The sequence below is a fragment of the Acytostelium subglobosum genome, assembly GCF_000787575.1.
Source record: "Acytostelium subglobosum LB1 DNA, scaffold: scaffold1, whole genome shotgun sequence".
Taxonomy (NCBI): domain Eukaryota; phylum Evosea; class Eumycetozoa; order Acytosteliales; family Acytosteliaceae; genus Acytostelium; species Acytostelium subglobosum.
The window spans coordinates 128,650-150,451 of record NW_012236531.1 but is presented as its reverse complement, the minus strand read 5'-3'; the positions used below and the strand labels follow the sequence as shown (position 1 = coordinate 150,451).

The window sequence follows — 21,802 nt, the reverse complement described above, 5'->3', positions numbered from 1 at the left end:
ACACATAATATTATATTTATATATATATATAGATAGATAGATAGATAGATAGTTGTACACATACATAATATATACATATAGTAGAATGTCATCGATAAAGAGTATATCTAGTGCTAATGGTGGTACTACTACTAATGGTAATGGAGGCACACAACAAAGACCAAGCTCAACTGGGATCAAACCATTGTCATTTGCACATTTGAATCATGGAGCAAAGTATCAGAGATCGGCATCTTCTCCACCTGTACAGGCAACGTCACCAGCTTCTTTGAGTGGTCCAGCCACACAACATGGCGCCTCTTCAAGTGGCCACTCAACACCGCGCAGTGGTCTAAAGTCTCCAAAGTCACCGCTGGTCAGCACGGCGGATAGCGACGATCCCCTGCTACGCAAGTCATCGTTTGATCAACTACGCGATTGTCTCAATGACTATGAGTTTGATGGCGAGGTGATCATCAAGCAAGATGTTCCAGAGCAAGATATTGAACGCTACGAAGATGACGACGATGAGGAGGACGACGATGACGACAACTACACAGATGAGAACGAGCCTGGCGCAGACGAATCGGCCGACAGCCAAAACGATGTGAGCAACGAGAGCATTCAAGAGTCTGAGGAGGAGGAGTTGTTGCGTGTCAGTGGAGGGGCATTGCCGCCACTCTCACCAACAAGGCCATATAGTTATACTGTGGACTCTGGATCGCCGTCAAAGAGCAGACTGGACCGCACAGAGTCCACAATAATCCATCCGGACAAAAACGCTTCATCCAAAGTTAACAATCCTACTTCTTCAAACGGTTCGCCCAGTCGAAGAATGGTTCCCTCCATGACCATCAACAGGGCCGACCAATTCAAAGAGGCCATATCATCAGAGTACCAAAAGATGGTTGACAATCCCGATGAGTTTAGACAACAGAAACTCAAGCAGCGCAAGACAGCTCCAAAGAAAGGTTTGTGTCCTGGATACTTTCCTTTCCTTCAAATCATTAGAGACATGGTCACTGACCCTCTCTTCTTCTTCTCATTTTAGACTTCTCTTTCAAACCATCGTCTGGAACACAAATGAAGTCACAGTTCTACAAACAATTTATTGAGAGCAAGTCACAATCAATACATGACAATGTGGACAAATACAAGACAGATCTTCTAAAGAACTATATTACAGAGCTCCAGACATCAAGGAACAGTGGTCCAATCACATTCAACAATCTGAAGCCTGTAAGTGGGTCGAACAGCATCAACAACTTTAGTTCATAATCATTGACATCTTATCATCATCATCATCATAATATAGAAGACAAAGGAAGTTCAGCCAATGAAAGACAAGATCAAGGCATTGCAAAGACAGAGAAGTTATAGTCAGGTATGTGGTGTCCTCTCCCTCCTCATGGTGAATGATACTAACATTCATGCATCAATCAATTGTATTGTAGCCTGTGGAAATGAATACGATAAAGCCAGTTGGAATGATGTTGGAGGCGATAATAGCGAGAGAGAATAGTAGAGATGGGACCAATAGGAAGATCCCATTACTTGTTACAAAGTGTATAGACTTCTTGTTTAAGGATAGTGGTATGTATACTTAACTTGATTGATTGGCGTTGATTGGAACATCAACCAAACCTAACTTAATCGTATATACGTAGTATTGGATACAGAGGGATTATTTAGAGTTGGAGGCAACCAATCAGAGATGGAGACATTGATGAAATCACTGCTGCAACATGGATTCGATATTCCAAGCGATTGTTGTATCCATGTAGTGTCAAGTGTATTGAAGAAGTTCTTGCGGCAGCTGGCCAACCCCGTCTTTACATTCAAGTATCACCATGATTTCATCGCCACACTCAGTATGTATACCAATACCAAACAGCGACAGGCCATCCATATTAACAATCAATCAATCACATCATTGTAGAGCTACAAGATGATCAACGATCACCTGCCATTAAGAAGTTGCTGAGTACTCTGCCAGAGTGCAACCAACAGTTGATCAAAGAGTTGATGCGCTTCCTCTTTGATGTGACCAAGCACAGCAGCGCCAACATGATGCACGCACACAACTTGGGATTGATGTTTGGACCGAGTCTTATGAAGGCACCCGACGAGAACGAAGCAACGATCATGTACGACACTGGAAGCAGTCAAGTCATAACACATCTTCTTGAGGACTATGCCAACATTTTCGATTCTGTCTAGAACATGGTCACGATCGAATGAATGAAGTTGGTAACTTTGATCAATCTGCAAAGGGACTTAATTTATTTTAATTAACATTCGTCTTTATTGATAATTATTATCCAGTGTAAAAACATCTCTCTCCTCGGGTAATACGGAAGACGTAGTCACCTCCTAGATACCAGTTTCTGTTGGAGAGAATAAATGGGAACTCTGTGTATCCACATTAGGAAATCTTGTGAGGTGTCATTCCAGACCATTTATGTGACTTGACTCCATCGTCATATTCGATTGACTCTTCTAAACCACTGAATAGATAATAAAATAACAATAATTTATATAAATAGTCTTGCCATGGTTAATATTTGGTGACTATTAATATATTAGATATAAATAATGATAATGATTATAACAATACCAACATTATGTCAGACTTATTTGTTGTGGAAGCTGGAATCCAGATTCGAACATCACCACCTCTATGTGAGAATGACTCGATTTGTCACAGAACCTTTATTGATTGATTGATTGATTGATCGATCATAAACATGTTGGTCCAGTCATTCGCAAAGAGATGGGATGGCGTTTGGAAATTGTTCAAATGTCTACAAGCTTGTCACCAATCTCAGTCTCGGCTTGGAGAAGTGTGGCTGCGGCGTTGTTTGGTGTACTCTCAAACATGCCAAAGTCATCGGCGGTGGTAGTGCTACTTGGTACTGTTGTGCTAGATGGGACGCCGCCGAGCGATCCAATCAAGTCGAGGTCGTCAATGGAGAGTGTTGTTGTTGTTGGTGGTGCAGTCTTTGTCTCCTCTTCCTGCTCATGAGTGGACTCGAGTCCAATTGGTGCGTCCAAGATTGATGCTGATTGGAACTTGCTGTCCAACTGATTGATAAAGTCATCGAATCCAGTGCTGATCGTAATATCCTTGAAACTCTCTGTTGTGACCTCCTCAGTATTTTCACCGTCCTCAATCACTACATCATCGTCTGCCTTGATCTCCTCAGTTTGAGCAACATTCTCTTGCTGCTCCTGTTCCTGCTCTTGTTCTTGTTCTTGCTCCTCGACTTGCTCTTGTTCTTGAGCTGGCTCCTCGACTTGCTCTTGCACGTCATTGTGCTCCTCTTCTTGAATTTGTTCAATAACCTCTGATGACTGGACGTGGTTTTCCTCGCCAACAATTGGCTGCTCAGTTGACTCCTCATGTTCAACAGCCTTGTCTTCCTCTACAACAACATCTTCAACAACCTCCTCAACTTCGGATTGCTCATTTTGTTCCTCCTGTACCAGTTCCTCTGATGCTGGGGCAACCTGCTCCTCCTCTACATGTGATGTTTCAACAACTTGAACTTGCTCCACGACTTGTTGTTCGACCTCAGACTCGTGCTGGACACCATTCTCTTGAATGTGATTGACCTCCTCTTGATGAACCTCCTCTGTCTTTGGTTGCTCCTCAGCAACATGATTCACTTGCTCCACATCTGCCTTGGGCTGCTGCTCCTCCTCTACAACATGTACATCCTCAACCTTGTCGACCACAGGCTCATCCAATTGTTGCAGTGGAGCTTGGACCTCGACTGGATGTGAGTTGATACCATTCTCTTTGATTTCCTCAACTGGGGCTACCTCTTGTTTTGGCTCTTCATCAACCTGCTTTGGCTCCTCTACAACAGCAGCAGGGACAACAATAGGCTCTGCCTTGATTTCCTCAACTACAACATTTGTGGAGGCAGCTGGGGCTGTGACTGGGGCCGATACTGGAGCTGCAGGGGCAGAGGTTGTGGTGGTTGTTGCAGCCTTGATTGGCTTGATAGCACTGTCTTTGGTGGCAGCAGTCTAAATAGATAAGATGATCGGCGTAAGATTTTGAACATGTGCGTGACCGATTGATTGATCAATCATACCTTTACAGCAGTGACTGGCTTGACGATATTGGATGGCTTGATGGAGGAGACGGCTGGTTTGACAGCTGTTGCTGATGGCTTGGTAACAGTTGAGGGCTTGGCCGCGGTGGTGGCAGTCACTGGCTTTGATGCTCCTGTGGTTGGCTTGGCAACGACCGATGACGCTGTTGTTGTGGTTGTGGTGGTCGTGGTTGTCTTTGCTGTTACAGGCTTGGCAGCAGTGGATGTTGTTGAAGTGGTAGATGTTGTAGTTGTCTTTGCTGTTACAGGCTTGACAATAGTGGATGCCTTGGGTGGAGTTGATGTGGTTGATGTGGTTGAGGTTGTTGATGTTGTCGATGTAGTGGCAGGCTTAACCTTGACAACAGATGGTGATGATGTGGATGGTTTGGCAGTTGGGATGACGCTCTTGGTTGAGGGTGATGAGCTCGATGCACTGGCCAATGATGATGATGGCTTGGTTGGAGTGACCGATGGTGATACCAACTTTGATGAAGACAATGTCTTGGTGATTGAAGGACTTGACTTTGGAGTAGTTGTCGTCGTCGACGAGGTAGTTGGCTTCTTGTCCGGAGTGGATACAGTTGTTGACTTGCTCGCAATAGTTGACTTGCCTACAGGAGACAATCCTGTGGCAAGATTTGATGATGACGTTGATTGTTTGGTAGTTGTGGTGGTAGTAGTTGTTGTAGTCTTGGCAGCAGTACCAGTAGCACCAGTAGCACCAGTTGATGTAGTTGTCTTCTTCCTCAACTCTTCATATTTTACATTGAGTGACTCATTGTCCACTCTGACACGTTGCAACTCTTCACTGAGCTTCTCATTGGCAGCGATGACCTCTGCCATACGCTTCTTGTAATCTTCAATCTCCTTTTGAAGCAACGAGTAGTCTGTTGTGGTGGCAGGTGTTACATCCATTTCTTTCAAAAGACTGTTGTAGCGAGATATAAAGATTTATAAATAGATATATAAGTAAGTATATGAAAGTATTTATAAGTATATGTGTGAATATGTGAATGAAGTGATGTGATGTGACTTGGGTCATATGCAAGGCCTACCCGTAGATCACTCAACAACACCCAAGCCCCCTCAATCTAGCTTCAAAGACTCAGGTGATGATGAGACAATGAAACACCTCTTTGTTTGTTGATAAAAAATCAACTCAAATTGAAGCTATTCACAGAAATCACTTGATGTTTGGGCTCTTGATTGGTTTTTGATTTATCATTCGGTCAAAGTCAAGACCAAATCATTTCCCTTATTTTCAATCAGTAGATTATATATATATATGTAGTTTTATATTAATATAAAAAATGAGATATATATATATATAATTATATAATAAGATTAATCTTGTTAATGATTCATTATCCGAGATTGGATGGAACTGAGCACAACACAAACTAGTGTAGTTTGAGCATCAACGTCATTACTAGCAAAAATATGAGGTGGGGGGTTCAATAAATTCGCGAACATTAGCCCAATGTTGTGAGAATGTGACTTTGGTTTGTTTGTTTATTTGTTTGTATTGTTACACATAGAGTATATAGAGATAGATAGATAGATACTTATATATAATATATAGAGAGAGAATGGCAAAGAAGAAATATATGGTTCTACCTATTACAAATGATGATGATCATCTATCAAATGAAGATATTGTTGAAAATGATTCATCATCATCGTCAATGTTAAACATCAACACCAACAACAACAACCGCAGCAATAATAATGATGTCGTTGTCGATCAAGATGATGATGAAGTTGATATAGATAGTGATGCTACTACAACTCTGTTACAACAACAACAACAACCACCAACTGGTGTTGGTGATACAATCATTCAATTCAATCCTTCACGCTCAATGTTTGATGATGATGGGGAGGAAGATCCTCAACTGGACAACCCATTCGAATCGGGCTACAGACCAACACTGACAAACTGGCGAGACATCATTCGCACGACACGCTCTGTAAATAGAAACACAAACTTACCTCGTTCAATGTCAATTGGAGGCACCATGTCCAACACATCAACGGCAACTGTGGCGACAGTGACCACCTCACCGCCATTGCCATCAACAACGTCACACTTCCCCTTCCCATCCACTCTGTCGACGCGATGGGAGAATGCACAGCTCAAGGAGAAGGACACGCTGGTGATCAGACATCCCGATGGCAAGGTGTCGTTGGGTCTCAACGAGACAAAGTTCTACCATCACACAAGCACTGGCGAGCACGATCCCAATGGACTGTACGCAGGATTGGCCGATCCAGACATCCTACTGCAACACTACAATCAAAATGGCATACCATCAACACTACAAGATCAAGATCACATCTATCTCGAGTCATACGGCATGTATGATGGATTCCAGAATGGAGGATTTGAAACATATAGACGAAAGTTTGTATCTCTTACATCATGTCCAACAAATGATCAATCACTCACTCACTCACTCAATCAATCAATCAATCATCTTTACCATTTTAGGAAGTTCTTGGTGTCGTTGATCACGTGCGAGGTATTCTATTGTGCACTGTTGATGGCCCAGATCATGCACTTTAACTCAATGCTGTTGATGCTGATATTGGTCATACTCTCGGATATAATGGGCGTATATGCAGTGTCCAAGAACAAACCGATATTGCTCTCACTGTTTGTCTTTTTGGATGGACTGTCAATGTTTGTTCAGATCATCTCTCAGCTGTATTCACCACTGTTCCTACTGCGAATGATCGTCTTTATGATAGCCTGTCGTGTCCGCAATGACATGGTACTGTACAGTTCCGCCGCGCCAGTCGTCTCAGCATAACAAGTTGGAGTTGACGAGGTTTCAAGCACACACATCACTCATGGGCAGCGGCGTCAGCAGCTACAGATGACAACACAACACAACACAACAACAATACCTGATGGGAACAAACATCCATCAGACTGTCAAGTGGTTGTGTGTCCAAAGAATACAGCCATATTCAACAACAATAATAACAACAACAACAACTTGTATAAATGTGACAGTTTAATGATTCAAGAAAACTCATTGATTGATTGATTGGTAACACACACTACTTATTGCTGCATCTTGGCCTGCTTCTTTGACTTGATCCAAGCCTCAATCTCCTCCTTTAGCTCAGTGGCAGGTAAGAGCATGTCCTCAGTGAGCTTGTTTCGATTGAATGGGTCGGTTTGGTCGCTGAGCAAATGACGCACGATAGTGGATCGGTCAATGATGTTCTTGCTAGTGGGCAACAGGACTGGGTCGCGCATAATAGTGCTCATGATTGGATCCAGGAAGTGATCGGGCACCTCGCCAAGATCCTCCTCTTCCTGCTCCTCCTCCTGGTGTGCCTTCTCCAGCTTCTTGATCAAATCGCTGAAGCGATCTAAATCGTCCTCACTCTTCAATCTCTCTCTCCTCATGATCTTGTCGGCAGTCTGGAACATACTAATCTTGAAACTACGGCCATCCCTTACCAGTGCTCTGATGTATCGCTCATCCTTTGACAGATATACATAGATATCAGTCAGTTGCTGAAGCAACTGCTTTGGATTGAATGCATACTTCTCTGGCTCCTTGACCTATATGTGTGTGCGCGTGATGTTAGCATCGGTCCTTACTCCATCAATCAATCAAATAGACATTACCTTTAGCTCTGTACACTTTGGTCCAACGAGTTGGGAGAGATAGTAGTTCATCATTGCGGCAATACGGTCCAAGATCTCTGGACGCATGAAGGGTTCAATCACCTTTTGGGAGAGGAAGCGCAACATGTTGATGTTGTTACCACCCAGTTGGAGACTGGAACGGGCGATACTCTCGTAACGATGGAATCCTTCGACTTTCTCACGCTTCTGATCCTCTGGCATGGTCTGCCACGAGGGGTCCTCAAACATCGCCTGGCAGTTCCTGATCTCAGCAAGCTTGGCCAGAGACTCGTCCAGCAAATAGATCGAGTCGTTGAGCACCATGTTGTTGAAACGCAGGAATGACTCTGGCTTGCGCGTCTCGGCAATGATCTTGTTCTTAAAGAACGGGTTCTCCCAGAGGTAGGTGAGCATGCTGCTGGCCTGGTAACGATAGTTGAACTTCTCATAGAACTGGTTGTGCGAGCCTGTGAACTCAATGTCGACGTAGAAGCGCATCAGGGCGGGGATCAGGTTGTCCTTGACCAACTCGCTGCACTCAAACAGTGATACCAGATGGTCGTTGTTTGGACGGTTCTTCTGGGGCAGGAAGCGAGAGATGATCTCTACGATCTTGGCCTTGAGGTATGGGTTCTTGATGTACTCTGGTGTGGCCAACACAGTGATGAGGAAGTCCATCAAGTGCTCCAATGGTAGACGCTCAAGCTCGTGTGAAGCGTACATTGATACACTCTCAAAGAAGTCCACAACATCCTCAATACAGAACTCTGGCAATGCTGCAAACTGTGGAGGTGGAGTTGGAGGGAGTGGAAGCCTGGTGTGGAGGATGTTTGATTAGACCATGTCACTCATTCATTGATTGAATGATTGATTGATTGGTAACATACTTTTGGTTTGTTGGATTGATGACCTTTTGAAGCCACTTGCAAGTGAAGATCAGGAAGTAGGATGTCTTCTGGAGGAAGGTTGTCTCGAACAACTGAGCTTCTGATGCAAAGAGAAGACCCTTGATGTGATCCTCCTGTTTCTTCAACATTTGGAGACGGGCTTCATTCTGGCGACCTTGTGGAGTCTAGGCATTAAAATTGTCAGTCAGGCTGATCAATTGATTGATTGATTGAATGATTGATCAACTTACATTTTGCCATGCTGACTTTGTCTCCTCGAGTGTTCTCTTCTGTCCCTCAAGATACTATTGATTGATTGGAATGATTGATTGAGTGAGTACATTGGCGAAATGGACTGCGATTGATAACATAACATAACATACGTCTAGATTCCTTGTAATATTCTTGATCTTTGTGAATGATGAGTTAAGACCAATGTGGATACATCGGAGAGCGACAAAGAAACACTCGGTGATGAAGTTGGCTGGGAGGGTGGGTATGAGGAGCTTCTTCTCCTTCCACTCTTGAACCTCGTCAGAGGTGGCCATCAGACGTGTGTACTCTGTGAGGTTATGTCTTGGACTGTCCAGGAGGAAGTTGGTGTCGACCGAAGACACCTTGGAGAAGGTGACGTCCACAAACGCCTCACACAACAATATCATCACGGCGCAGAGGTTGAGGGCAAAGCCGTCCGAGGCCGTGGTGGCCGCGTCAACGTTCAACTTGGTGCGGCCAAAGTTCTTGTCGATCGCTGAGCATATCCATACGAGGAAGGCTTCCTTGGCCTCGGGCGATGACTTGAGCAAAGAGCGAACCAGCTGATGAACACCTGCATGATAGGTTTTCAGCAATGCTTGAATGGATGTGAATGCATCCCTGATATTGGTCTGATTCATCTCTGATGCGTTCTTAAAGTAGTGCATCAATATGACATTATCCTTTGATATTGCGCTCGGTGCAAAGAATGCTCCCAACAATGTTGCATTCTCCATCTGAGCTCCATTGTTCTGTGGTGGATTCCAGTATTGTGATGTTATAAACTGTTATCCATTCATTGATTGAGGGATGGTTAGTGATGGACTACATCTTGAATGAATTAGTGGCGGCAGGAACATACAATGTCTGCAATCTGTTTGAATTGGATGAGTGTAGAGAAGGCCTTGAAGTATGGCATGAAGTTGCCAATCAATGAGAGTTGCACCATCTTGGTCGATATCTGTGTGAACAGTGGCTCGAAGATCTGATTGTTCCATGGTTGTTAGTAATGGCCCAAGTCCAGGCCAATGAGCATCCGCTTTACTATACATACCTGTCTCTTATCCTCTTGATAGAGCTCCAAGAATGATTGAAGGAACTCGTATGTTATCTCCTCGACACTGTCACCGTTGAGATGGGGCAGTAGCTGCATGGGTCCCTTGCCATGGATGCTGGTGGAGTTTTGGAACATGTCGGGGATGGTCAACACGATGCCCAAGTAGCGAATGACCAGCTCGGTCAGATTGGTCTCGAGTGTGGCGTCGATCGTGAAGAATCTATTCTTCTTCCTACACTCTGTCTTTGCGCGATTGTAACAACCGATCAAGTATTCCACCGCTGGATAGTTGGTCTGTGTCGACAATCGCTCCACGATGAACCTGTCCAACAACTCACTGTCCAACTTCAAACAACTTGTGCCATTGCTTTGCATCTCATTCTTCAAGTCATTAGCCATTGATTGAAGATATACTGCTTTGTTCTCATTCTAATAAAGTATGATTGATTGATTGAGTGAGTGATTGAGTGATTGATTGATCGATCAGACACACATACAGTTGGCTTCAAGTAGATTAATAGTATCTTCTCGAGGACGAAATAGTCTGACTCTGTCATTGGCACATCACATTGAACAATCTTTGGTGCTTGTGGACTCTTGACTTGAGTTGGTGTAACAGGCTTTGATGGTGTAACAGCAGCTGCAGTAGCAGCAGGTGATGTAGTGCTCTTAGTTGTGGTTGTAGTTGTAGCAGTTGGTGATGTAGCTGCAACAACAGGTTTGTGAACAGGTGATGATGGTGCTTGGGGTGATGGTGACTTTTGTTGCTGTTGCTGTTGCTGTTGCATTTGAAGTTGTTGCTCCTGTAACTCCAACTGTTGAAACCTTTCCATTCTCCTCCTTCTCAGATCATCAGCAGAGTCTGCTGGTGCAGCTGGTGCCTCAGGTTCAGCCATTGGTTGATCCTGTCCAGCATTATTCTGATCACCAGGATCTTGTCCAGCCAATTTAAACAACAATTTCTTCATTATCAAGTTTTAAGTATGTATGAGTATGTATATAAATATGTATGTATGTATAAGTATGAATATATATTATATGTTTGATAATGGTGAAGTGAGTCAAATGATTAATTAAATGAACCTCTCAAGAGAGTGTGAAGAAGAATGGAAAGTCACTCTTGGGGGCACATCCCAAATCAGGCTGAGTCACTGCGATGAAGTGATTGATTGACTTGATTGTTTCGACTTTCATTCTAAGAATGTTTGTTGTAATGATCAAATGATGTGTACAATATCTATGAACATGTAAAGTCTACAACTAAATTATTATTATTAGTGCACCGATCAATCAATCAATCAATGACATTGACAAAAGTCATAGGGTATACCAAGATCTTGACAGGATATATCGTCTGGTATGGTAGAGAGTAGTCCTTTTGATGTCCTTTGATCGTGGATGTCTTGTAGATCAATGCCTCCAAACTCTGGATACTTGGAGAATGCTCGTAATGTGTCGTAGAGCAGGAATGGTGTCGACAGTTTGTTCTCGTTGGCCAATAACATGGTCTTGACTTCGGGATGTGCTGCCAAGAACCAATTGGGTAGCACAAAGTATAAAGCAGGCATGGCCACTTCTACATGACCACCAGGTGCCCAAAGATAGTACGGTCCCATGTGTGAGCCGTGATCGCCGACCAGAATCATGAATGTGTCGTTGTAGCGTGCGGCCATCTCGTCGCCGACGAAATCTGAGAATGCGTCGTCGGCAAACTTGATGACATCCATGGTGCCCTCGTGGGCATCCATTATCGTAGCGTGCACTATCTTGCCCACCGTACGGTAGTTGTCCCAGTACTGATTGATGTAGTCAAAGACGCGACGATGTATCATCTCGTTGCCCATGCATCGACGCTTAAATGAGTAGGGTCCGGCAAAGTTGCCAAAAGGCTGCTGTGGGGGATAGGCCTCAGGCGAGCAGAACGGCAACACCAGCTCGTGATCGATCACGTCGGCCGGCTTGTTCTTGAAGAGGTAGGCTTGGAACCAGTCCTCGCAGAAGCCGTACACCCAGGCGGTGGAGTAGCTGTCGTTCCTGAACGATTGGAAGTAGAGCGGGTCGCGAGTCCAGTCGTGTGGCGCCCGCTTGTGCTTGGCGGCGAGCTCGCTGTCAAACTCATGATTGTAGTTGAGCGAGTTGTAGCCAGTGTACATGGCGATTGTGTTGGGGTCGGTGAAGGGCTTGAGCGAATGATAGCGCATGAACTGGAACACGGTCGAGTGTCCAGCGTCTTGAATCGCCTGCAGGCGATCGAATGTCTTTGGTAGAGCTCGTCTAAAGTGTGCGCGGGACAACGCGTCGATCATCATAAACAATATATTGATTGGCTTGGTCGAGGCTGTTGTGGCTGTAGTCGCAGTCCCTGTCGCGGCAGTCGCAGTCGACTGCTTAAAATGTGATGCTCGCTCCAACACCTTGTCCTTGGCTACGTTTTGCATGTGGACCTCTTGTCGCTGGCCACACGTGGCCACTACAGTCTCGTCGAGTACTCTCACTGGTTCGCCTGCCTTGTAGGGTGTGACGGTCTGTTGTGGCGAGTATAGTTCGTCGAGTGGCCGCAGCTCACGACCAAATGTATTGTGCTCCTTCATGGCGGTGAAGAAGTTTGGCGACTGTGTGAACGAAGCTTCCTCGCCATCGCCACACTCAATCGTCAGCATGTGATCGGCCGACAGATGCGAGAAGGGCTTGTCACGAGGACAGCTCTGTGTGCCCACCAAGTACTTTGTGAAGCCCTTTGGTATAAAGTCAGGCCACGGTGTAAAGTCTGTTATAATCTGACATTGACCCTTATCACCCGAGAACATAAACTGTTTGCCATCAATTCCAACAGGCCAACGTCTAACAGACTCTGTCCTCTTTGATTGAAACACAGCACCAATCACAAATCCAACAACTATCAATGATATTACAATGTTTCTAAACTTAAAGAATCTGAAGTAATTCGAGGTTTGAGGGTTAGAGTCAAGGGTCGAGGGTCGAGGGTCGAGGCGAGGGTTGAGGGTTGAGGGTTGAGGGTTGAGGGTTGAGGGTTGATGATGAATGATGACATACCTTAATGTAATGATCCAGAATAATGCTATTGATGTATATAGGATCTCGATACCAACAAGGATGATTAGGTTGTACTGACCATGACGCTCAAGTGATGCATCGGTGTCGCTTAAAAATTGGAAAATAGTGACTATCAAACATAGAGATGCAATTGCACGTATAGCTCTACGATCAATATTCATAAATAGTTTACTAAACTTATTAATTTCCTTATTATTACTATTATTACTATTATTATTACTATTATTAATGTTATTATTACTATTGTTATCATTTAAAAAGTCAGTGAAACTTAGTAATATCATTACAAAGAATCCTGCAAAGTAGAGTATTGATGCAATAAAGATATAGACACCGAATATACCAATATGATGATGTATCCAATCAACATCTTTCTTGCCTTCTAATGACCAACTATATAATATATTGGCAATGAATATAGCCAATATAGATAATTGTATATAATATATATTATTCATCTTCCTACTACTACTACTACTACTACTACTACTCCCTCTTTGTCTATCTGTATATGTATCTATTGTTGTGTCTTTTATGTCTCTCGTGAGACTATATCATTTAATCAATCAATGATGATAGAGGTGAGGTAGGTATGTGTACTTATACAAAGTATAAATAAATAATAGTAATATATATATTTGTATAATATAAACGAATAATGAATAAATGAATGAATGAATGAACATGAATAAATGTAAATAGATTGGTGTGTTTGTGGTTGTAATGATGTTGTTCCGCAATAATAGGGTGGATGTCCTGCTTGTGCCAGAGTACTGCAACCTCCCATTGATTACATTGTGGTGCAATGCATCGCCACACACTCGACATCATCACATTTCTGTTTAACTAGAAAACGAAGTATCATCACTCTGAGTGGGAGATGGCAAGTTTTTGTTCGACTTTTTCATCATTGAGATTTTTTGTCGGTTTGAAAACAAGAATGAAAAAAAAAAGTTGTCATCTGCCATCTTCAAAAAGATTGGTTGACTGATCCAAATCGTTTACTTATTATTATTTCCACTTAAAGTCAATGATGGTCTCTTCGTAGAGGTCATCGAGTGCGTCGAGGAAGTCATCGTCACTCTCTTCTACATTGCCAGAGTTGCCCATGGATTCGATGATCTTGAGTGAGGCAGGGAACTTGGTGAGTGATTTGCAAAGGGCAAGTTGTCCATTAATTCCAATGTTGATCTTGTTCAATGATAATGTTTCAAGGGATTGTAGTTTGTTTGATTGTAACCATTGTCCAATTAGTTCCACACCAGGCAAACCAAGATCATTGCAACTAATGTCGAGACTGATAATTGTGCTGGGGTTGTCTGCCATCAGCACTGTACCAATTGCCTGCAATGCTTGCAATGTCAGTGAGTTTACAGCAATGTCCAATACAGTCAGCTTTGGCAAACGTCCACCTTGAATTGCTTCGGCGATGGCCATGACGCCCTCATCTCCAATGTTGCATCCGCGCAATGCTAGATGACTTAGTTGTCCAGGTTGGACCTGTGATGAGGACTTGAGTGCCTCTCTGATGCCCAATGCGAGTCCATTGGAGAATCCAGCATTCTCTGACGCGGCAAGGTGGAGTCCCTGCCATTGGACCAAAGCTTGGCCGAGTGCGTTGGCGCCCTCGTCGCCAATATGACATTCATTGATCTCAACCTCGTGCAATCTGTTGGCTTGCATCAATCTGGCGACTTGTTGCCCACCTCCATTACCAAGTTGATTGCCTGTCAAGTTGATCAAGTTTAGTTTGGTAGACGACTGTTGTAGGATGATGTCCACGAATGATTCCAATCCATTGTGATCAAATGAGTTGAGTGAAAGATTTAGATTGTTGACCTTGGTATGATTGAGTACACGAGCGAGTGATGACAATGATTCATTATCCAATGCATTCTGGGATAGATCCAAACTGGTTATCATTGTAATATTAACATGTTCCACTACATACTTCTCCACAATCTTCATACTCAATGCATTGAATGATCTCTTTGCCAAATCAATATGCAACAATGACTTGCATTGTAACATTCCATCCATCAACAATTCAAGTTGATCATGATCCGATCCCAATGTCTCATGTCCCAAAGATACACGTGTCAATCCTCCATGTGACTTGATAGCATTGCTCAATGCCTTGCAACCATCTAAGAATGTGATTGTATAAGTATGTATTCAAACTTGTTTGATTGATTGTTTGAGTGAACATACCAACACCTAGGTTATGACCACTTAGGTTTAACTCGGTTAGGGAGGTGTTTGATTGAAGTGCATCACTGATGAGTGCAGCAGACTCTGGTGTCACTGTCACGAATGATTGAATGAGGAACATTGATTGAATTGCATTTCTTCTAAGTTGTTGTGTCAATGCTGTTATCTGAGCCTTTGCCTGTTCCTCACTATTAAGTAATGTTCCCCAAGCCATTATTATATATTATATATTATCTATCTTTACAATTAATATTGTTATTATTAAACTCATGAATTAACGAATGAAGTCAACAACTTTGTACCTGGTTGATGTTTGACGAACGAATCTGGCAATGAAAAAACCAATCTCAATTTATGGGACTCGGCAACAATCTTGCGTAATCAACTCGTCTTCATTCATTCATTCATTTATTGATAACAAACACAACATTGTATAATTATATATATATACTACATTCATACATAATACACATACATACAGATAGAGATAGAGATAGAGATATGAATCAACAAACCTCAACAACCAAAGACGATGGAGGAGCTGAAAAAGGAAGCTAACGCATTTGCATTGAGTCTGCTGCGAGAGGATATCAATCTAAARGTTGGCTGTGCCTTATATTAAGAAATATACCACCTTATGATGCGACAGGTGCTATGATTATGAACAGTTGTATAACAGCCGCAGTTAGAGGCGGTGTGATGGGTGGTGGACTTGGATTCTTCTTTGGTGCGCTGTTCTCGCCAAACAGTGGCTTCATCGAGCCGACTACACCGGCGCCCATGTGGAAGCAGGTTATCGATGGATTCAAGGAGCAAGGTCGCGCAGGTATTCGCAGTGCCAAGTCATTCGCACTGATCACACTGATGTACAGTGGCACCGAATGTGTCATTGAGAAGGCTCGTGGTCGTTCAGACAAGTTAAACGCACTATACGCAGGTTGTGCAACTGGCGCAGTACTGGCAGGAAAAGGTATGTTTATCTCGATCGACTCAGTGGTAGGACATCAAAAGGACTAACACACGTCATGTTTGAATACAGCCGGACCTAAAGCGGCAGCAGGTGGATGTGTAGGTTTTGCATTGTTTGGAGCGATGATGGATCATTTTATGAGCCATGATTAATTTGATTGATTCATTGATTAATTAATTGATTGATTGAAGAAGGTCAATAAACATGCCGATATAATATATATATGATGATAATGGGGGTCATACTGTAGACCACGAATATACACTCACACACCTTACACACACAATCATACTCGATCATACGAACCACACACCACACAACAACAGAACCCCCAATCCAACAACCAACTCACATCACCACGACCACATCATCACACCATTCCCAACATTGAAGTGAATGCGATTCAATTTCAAAGTGAGAATAGTGTGACTATATTCAATTCAATTCAATTTCATTCATTCATCAATTCATATAAACATTATTAATACATATATCTCTACAAGTAAGTAATTGCTCAGTTTTTGAGAAATGAATGATTTTTGTTTGCAAACATTGTTGTTGTTTTGAGACAAACAAACAAAAGCAAGAGAAGAACAGAAGTTTGTTTGACCTTGAAGAATAAAAAGATCTGAAAGTATTAATGTTTCTCATTATTCCATTTCATTCAAAACAAACAAACAGTACAGATACAAACCTATAATAATAATAATAACAACAATAATAGTAATATTTATTTATTTAAACAAAACAGATAATAGTAATTTTAAAAGTGGAGCTTCTAAATAACAACATTAATATGATACCTACTCTTACAACTTCATATCAAGTTTGTAATAATAACGATATCAATGAAACAATGGCAACAATAATGAATAGTAGTAGTAGTTATAATGGAGGAATTAGTAGTAGTCATTGCGGAAACACAATGTATATTACACCTCCTTCAACATCATCATTATCAACATCATCACATTCACAAGGTAGCTCAATACTTGACTTGAACAAAGACTATCATGTCTGTCATACCAAACCAATAGAGATCAATCATAGCGGAAATAGAATATCACAATCTCTGTCGACATCACCAACTTTCATGTCAGTGTTTGAACCATTTCAACAACAATCGTCTCCACCTTCAATGAATTCGCCATCACATGTAGTGACAGCCGCAGCAGTACCACCATCTCAACCGACAATGCCAATGATATCAATCACACCACCATCATTCGAAGAAGAAGCCAACAAGACAGAGGAGGAAGGAGACCAAGATCAACAATCATCACTACTGCCACCAAGTAACAGAAAAAGAAGTATATCAGTGTCAATACCAGACTTGAACTTGCTGTCACATCAGGTTGCCGGTCAAGCACCACTGTTCAAACTGCCGGATGGCAAGGTGCTGAAGCCTCTGGTGTCGACAGAGTATCAATTCTACAACTCATTGGAGTCACATCCCGAGTTCTTGGACTTTACACCCAAGTACTATGGTGTGATTGACCTCAAATCATTGGATCACGACTATCTGGAACAATCATGCAAGAACAGTTCATCCTCTTCAATATTCGACTATGATCACTGGAGGAACAAACTTGTAAAGATGCCAAAGGAGAATCAGAATTGTAAGTTTGGATGGAACTATTCCATATATCATTCATTCATATTTCCTAACATGTCAATCAATCAATCAAACTATATATAGTGTATATAAAGATAGAAGACTTGACATTCTTATGTAAACATCCATGTATACTTGATCTAAAGATGGGAACGAGGCAACATGGAGTCAATTCACCAATTGAGAAGATAACAAAGATGGAACAAAAATGTCGTGCCACAACATCCTCTGCACTAGGCTTCAGAGTATGTGGTCTAAAGGTATTCGACCAGAACACTTCAGAGTATCAAGCGTTTGATAAATATTATGGCAGACAGTTGCGAGCCAATGATGTACCGATGGTCATATGCAAGTTCCTAGACAATGGCGTTAGACTTAGGACTGAGCTGCTGACGGCCATTTCAAAGAGGTTGGCACAGTTTGTCACACTGTTTGAACAACAACAATGCTACAAGTTCTACGGTGGTTCATTGTTGTTCATCTACGATGGCAGCAGTAACAATCTTCAAGACGCCAAGTTAAGCATCAAGATGGTGGACTTTGCACATGCCAGTCCGACCATTCATAATGGCATTCATGACAAGTCAACACCAACATCACCATCATTATCAACTTCAACATCATCATTATCAACATCAACATCAGAGTGTAGTAATACCAACAACAACAATATTGATGAAGGATATCTGTTTGGATTGAAGAACCTTCTAAAGATTGTAAACTCATTGATACAGCTGTCCAACTCTTCAGTAAATCAGAATACGATATAGTATTACCCGAGGTGATGGTCGTTGATCATTCAATGATCGTGTTTATTATAATACAAGGTTGGGGGCTTTGGATGTGTGCCTGATGGGATGTTGGTCGTTGTGTGGAATCATTAATAAATAAATCGAAGGCCTAGCTTGGCCCATGGGCCATGGCTGGCTGGCTATATCTCTCGCAGTTAACTAGTTGCCAAACAGCTTCAAAGCCTTCTTTGGCTTAATGTTCCTTAGGAAGGCTGCAGTGTCAATATGTCCAGACGACTTGGCAATATCAAATGCAGTATCTCCAGATATATCCTTAATACTAGGATTGGCGCCATTATTAATTAAGAACCTTGCACATCTAATGATTATCATATGATTTTGATTGTTAGTATTTGAATGATTGAAGTATGATATGGAGGACTAACTTACATTAGATGTCCAGCTGATGATGCCATATGTAGTGGAGTCCATTGCTTGGAGTTCTTGACATCGATTGATACTTCATTGGATTGTAGCATTAAGGTGATTGAGTTGATATCACCTGCCAACGATGCACAGTGTAGTGGTGTGTTTCCATTGCGATCACATCGATTGCAGTTGACATTCTTGGACATCAACACCTCGACCACTCTCGAATGTCCACATAGTGCAGCCACATGCAGTGGAGTGACATGATCCTTATTCGTTCGATTGACGTCTGCACCCATATTGATCATCATGTCGACGAGGTCTGCATTGCCACTGTAGCATGCGCCATGCAAGGGTGTGTTGCCATAGCACTCGCTCTCATTGATGTCAGCACCCACTCCAAGCAATGCCAGTACACAATCGTTGTATCCAGCCATTGCAGCAGGATGAAGTGCATGTTCGTTGTAGTGGTTGGGGAGTAGCATGGGCGAGACGAGTGGAGACTCTCTGACTTCGCCTGAGAATGAGTCACGTGTCGCCATCTCGCTGGTCTTCTTGCCTCCTTGAACACCCCATCTGATCAATGCCAATGCGATCTCTGTGTATCCCTTGCGCAGTGCTACCATCAATGGGATGTCGCCCTGTGCATCGGGTAGATGGGGCGTGGCGCCCTTCTCCAGGAATAACATTGTCAACTCGATCGAGCCGTTGATGCAGGCGTAGTGAAGGGGTGTTTCGCCGTACTTGTTGAGTGAGTCGAGCGGCGCGTTCTTGGCCACAAGTGAGTGTGTGCACTCAGAGGCACTCTTGCGCACGGCCACATGAAGTGCTGTCTCGCCTTCATAGTTGCTTGCAGTCATCCTAGCGCCCATTCCAATCAGCAACTCGAGAGTCCTGTTTTGATTCTGGTACACCGACTTGTGGAGTGGAGTTTCGCCCCATTTGTCGCGTGCCTCTAGGTTGGCGCCACGTCCAATGAGTACCTGTGCAATTTCCGCCAGACCATAATAGACGGCAAAGTGTAGTGCTGTTTCATCTTGATCGTTGGGGATGTTTGGATCAGCACCTCGCTCCAACAACGAATTGATACATTGCAGGTTGTGCTCCTTGGTCTCGGAGCCAGATGCACCAAGTGTCGCCTTGAGCAATGGTGTGCTGCCATCCTCGCACTTGGAGTTGACCTCAGCGCCACCCGCCACCAGCGTGGTGATGCACTCTGTCCATCCATGGAAGGCGGCCACGTGCAGCGGTGTCATGCCCTGATCCGATCGTATCCTAATGTCGGCACCATTCTCCAACAAGAAGCGAACGCAGTCAGCTGCGCCAATCGATGCAGCGTAGTGCAGGGGTGTGCCATAGTATGATCGAGCGTTGACCTGGGCCTGATTGGCACAGAGCAAGGCCACGGCCTTGACATGTCCGCTCGAGGCCGCTTCGTGCAGGGGTGTGATGCCGTACTCCTTGCGTACCTTTCCACCAATGTTGGCGGCGTTGGCGGCGGCGGACGAGCCGACAACCACCGTGTTTCCAAGGCTAATATTTACAATGGCACCATGCTGAATCAGTGCCTTCATCGCGTCGATCTTGCCGGCATACGCGGCATAGTGCAAGGGAGTTCTTCCATTGTTGTCTACTATATTTACATGCATTCCACCTCGCTCCATCAACTGTACCACCGTCTCTGCCATGTCATGGAGTGCACACAAGTGCAGAGCAGTGATACCCTGTATATCTCTAACATTATTGTAGTTGCTGTCGTGTGGGGATATCAGTTAGTCAGTGCGACACATGCAAGGCCATCACATCGACTCTATCTCGCTTACATTGATGTGTCCAGGGTCAACACTTCGCCACGTTGTATTGTGGCCAAGATCTCTTGTGATAGCTCGTCTGTGATGATGTTTGAGAGATGATCATCGTCGTCCCTTGTCTGTAATGCCTCACCAATCTCATTGGCCAAAGCAAAGTGATAGGAGTTCAATGCCAACTGTTGAGCTGTCAGTCCCTGCTTATTCTTCAACGACAGCTTTGCCTTCTTCTCAATGAGCATCGCAGCAAAGTCTGAATGTCCTCTCCAAGCACTGATTGATTGAATTAGTCAATGAGGGTAGTGATCGCGACAGGTAAGTGCACAGCTATAAACATACCAGACATGTAATGGTGTCCATGACTCGTTCGTGGGCGCGTTGATGTTGACCTGATGCTGTATCAGAAGGAGGGCACACTCGATGCGATCAAAGAGTGCGGCATAGTGTAGAGGGGACCAATCGTCGCGATCCCTGTGCACAATGTCGTTGAGCAGGTTGGTCTGTGTGAGAAAGACTTCGAGAGACGAGTAGGCATCGTACTCGACACAGTGATGAAGTGGTGTTCGGCCGTCACTATCTCTCAGATCCAGCTTTGCCATCACTCGTACATTAATCCTACAAAACTCCATTATAAACTCCCTGTCATCTTTCTTTATCGCCTCTAACAATGTACAAATGTTAACTGCTGTCACTTTCTTGTTGTTGATGTTGTTGGCTGCTGGTGAAGATGCACTTGCTGCGCTTCCCTGTGCATTGGTCGCCGCGCCTCCATCTATTTGATTGTTATCTGTTGTTGTTACTGTTGTTGATGACATTGATGATAATGAGTGATCGACTGATGTACTCGCTGCCAGTGATACACTCATGTGATGTGACTTCCAAGTTGTCGTCGTTGTCGTTGCTGTTGTCGTATTTGTTGATGTCGATGTCGTATTAGACGTATCTGTTGTCATTGTACACAACAGATACAACAATGTATCTAACTCTCACTCACTCTTTCACTAACTAACAATCTAACTCACATTCATTCATT

General features: G+C 43.4%; 9 protein-coding genes across 9 annotated transcripts; 4 read left to right on the top strand and 5 right to left on the bottom strand.

The window, feature by feature from the left end:
- Positions 1-85: 85 nt before the first annotated feature.
- Positions 86-2,199, top strand: SAMD00019534_000680 (hypothetical protein; the record flags this gene model as incomplete). Its single annotated transcript, XM_012903501.1, has 6 exons — positions 86-950; positions 1,031-1,218; positions 1,295-1,363; positions 1,434-1,572; positions 1,647-1,850; positions 1,919-2,199. 6 exons carry the CDS (start codon positions 86-88, stop codon positions 2,197-2,199), a joined length of 1,746 nt encoding a protein of 581 aa, XP_012758955.1.
- Positions 2,200-2,775: 576 nt separating this feature from the next.
- Positions 2,776-5,000, bottom strand: SAMD00019534_000670 (hypothetical protein; the record flags this gene model as incomplete). The annotated part of the gene is made up of 2 exons (XM_012903500.1): positions 2,776-4,014; positions 4,083-5,000. 2 exons carry the CDS (start codon positions 4,998-5,000, stop codon positions 2,776-2,778), a joined length of 2,157 nt encoding a protein of 718 aa, XP_012758954.1.
- Positions 5,001-5,674: 674 nt separating this feature from the next.
- Positions 5,675-6,895, top strand: SAMD00019534_000660 (hypothetical protein; the record flags this gene model as incomplete). Its single annotated transcript, XM_012903499.1, has 2 exons — positions 5,675-6,489; positions 6,577-6,895. Coding segments are annotated over 2 exons (1,134 nt in total), but the record flags the coding sequence as incomplete, so codon positions are not given.
- A 260-nt stretch (positions 6,896-7,155) lies between these two features.
- On the bottom strand, positions 7,156-10,826 carry SAMD00019534_000650 (hypothetical protein; the record flags this gene model as incomplete). Its single annotated transcript, XM_012903498.1, has 8 exons — positions 7,156-7,665; positions 7,732-8,545; positions 8,619-8,803; positions 8,870-8,923; positions 9,002-9,658; positions 9,736-9,858; positions 9,928-10,359; positions 10,428-10,826. 8 exons carry the CDS (start codon positions 10,824-10,826, stop codon positions 7,156-7,158), a joined length of 3,174 nt encoding a protein of 1,057 aa, XP_012758952.1.
- Positions 10,827-11,234: 408 nt separating this feature from the next.
- Positions 11,235-13,445, bottom strand: SAMD00019534_000640 (hypothetical protein; the record flags this gene model as incomplete). Its single annotated transcript, XM_012903497.1, has 3 exons — positions 11,235-12,864; positions 12,985-13,147; positions 13,178-13,445. Coding segments are annotated over 3 exons (2,061 nt in total), but the record flags the coding sequence as incomplete, so codon positions are not given.
- A 571-nt stretch (positions 13,446-14,016) lies between these two features.
- SAMD00019534_000630 (hypothetical protein) lies at positions 14,017-15,337 on the bottom strand (the record flags this gene model as incomplete). Its single annotated transcript, XM_012903496.1, has 2 exons — positions 14,017-15,152; positions 15,217-15,337. 2 exons carry the CDS (start codon positions 15,335-15,337, stop codon positions 14,017-14,019), a joined length of 1,257 nt encoding a protein of 418 aa, XP_012758950.1.
- Positions 15,338-15,813: 476 nt separating this feature from the next.
- SAMD00019534_000620 (hypothetical protein) lies at positions 15,814-16,332 on the top strand (the record flags this gene model as incomplete). Its single annotated transcript, XM_012903495.1, has 2 exons — positions 15,814-16,186; positions 16,256-16,332. Coding segments are annotated over 2 exons (450 nt in total), but the record flags the coding sequence as incomplete, so codon positions are not given.
- Positions 16,333-17,279: 947 nt separating this feature from the next.
- On the top strand, positions 17,280-18,571 carry SAMD00019534_000610 (hypothetical protein; the record flags this gene model as incomplete). The annotated part of the gene is made up of 2 exons (XM_012903494.1): positions 17,280-17,805; positions 17,886-18,571. The coding sequence occupies 2 exons, from the start codon at positions 17,280-17,282 to the stop codon at positions 18,569-18,571; spliced, it is 1,212 nt and encodes a 403-aa protein (XP_012758948.1).
- A 186-nt stretch (positions 18,572-18,757) lies between these two features.
- SAMD00019534_000600 (hypothetical protein) lies at positions 18,758-21,659 on the bottom strand (the record flags this gene model as incomplete). The annotated part of the gene is made up of 4 exons (XM_012903493.1): positions 18,758-18,911; positions 18,983-20,712; positions 20,862-21,042; positions 21,109-21,659. Coding segments are annotated over 4 exons (2,616 nt in total), but the record flags the coding sequence as incomplete, so codon positions are not given.
- Between the last annotated feature and the right edge of the window lie 143 nt (positions 21,660-21,802).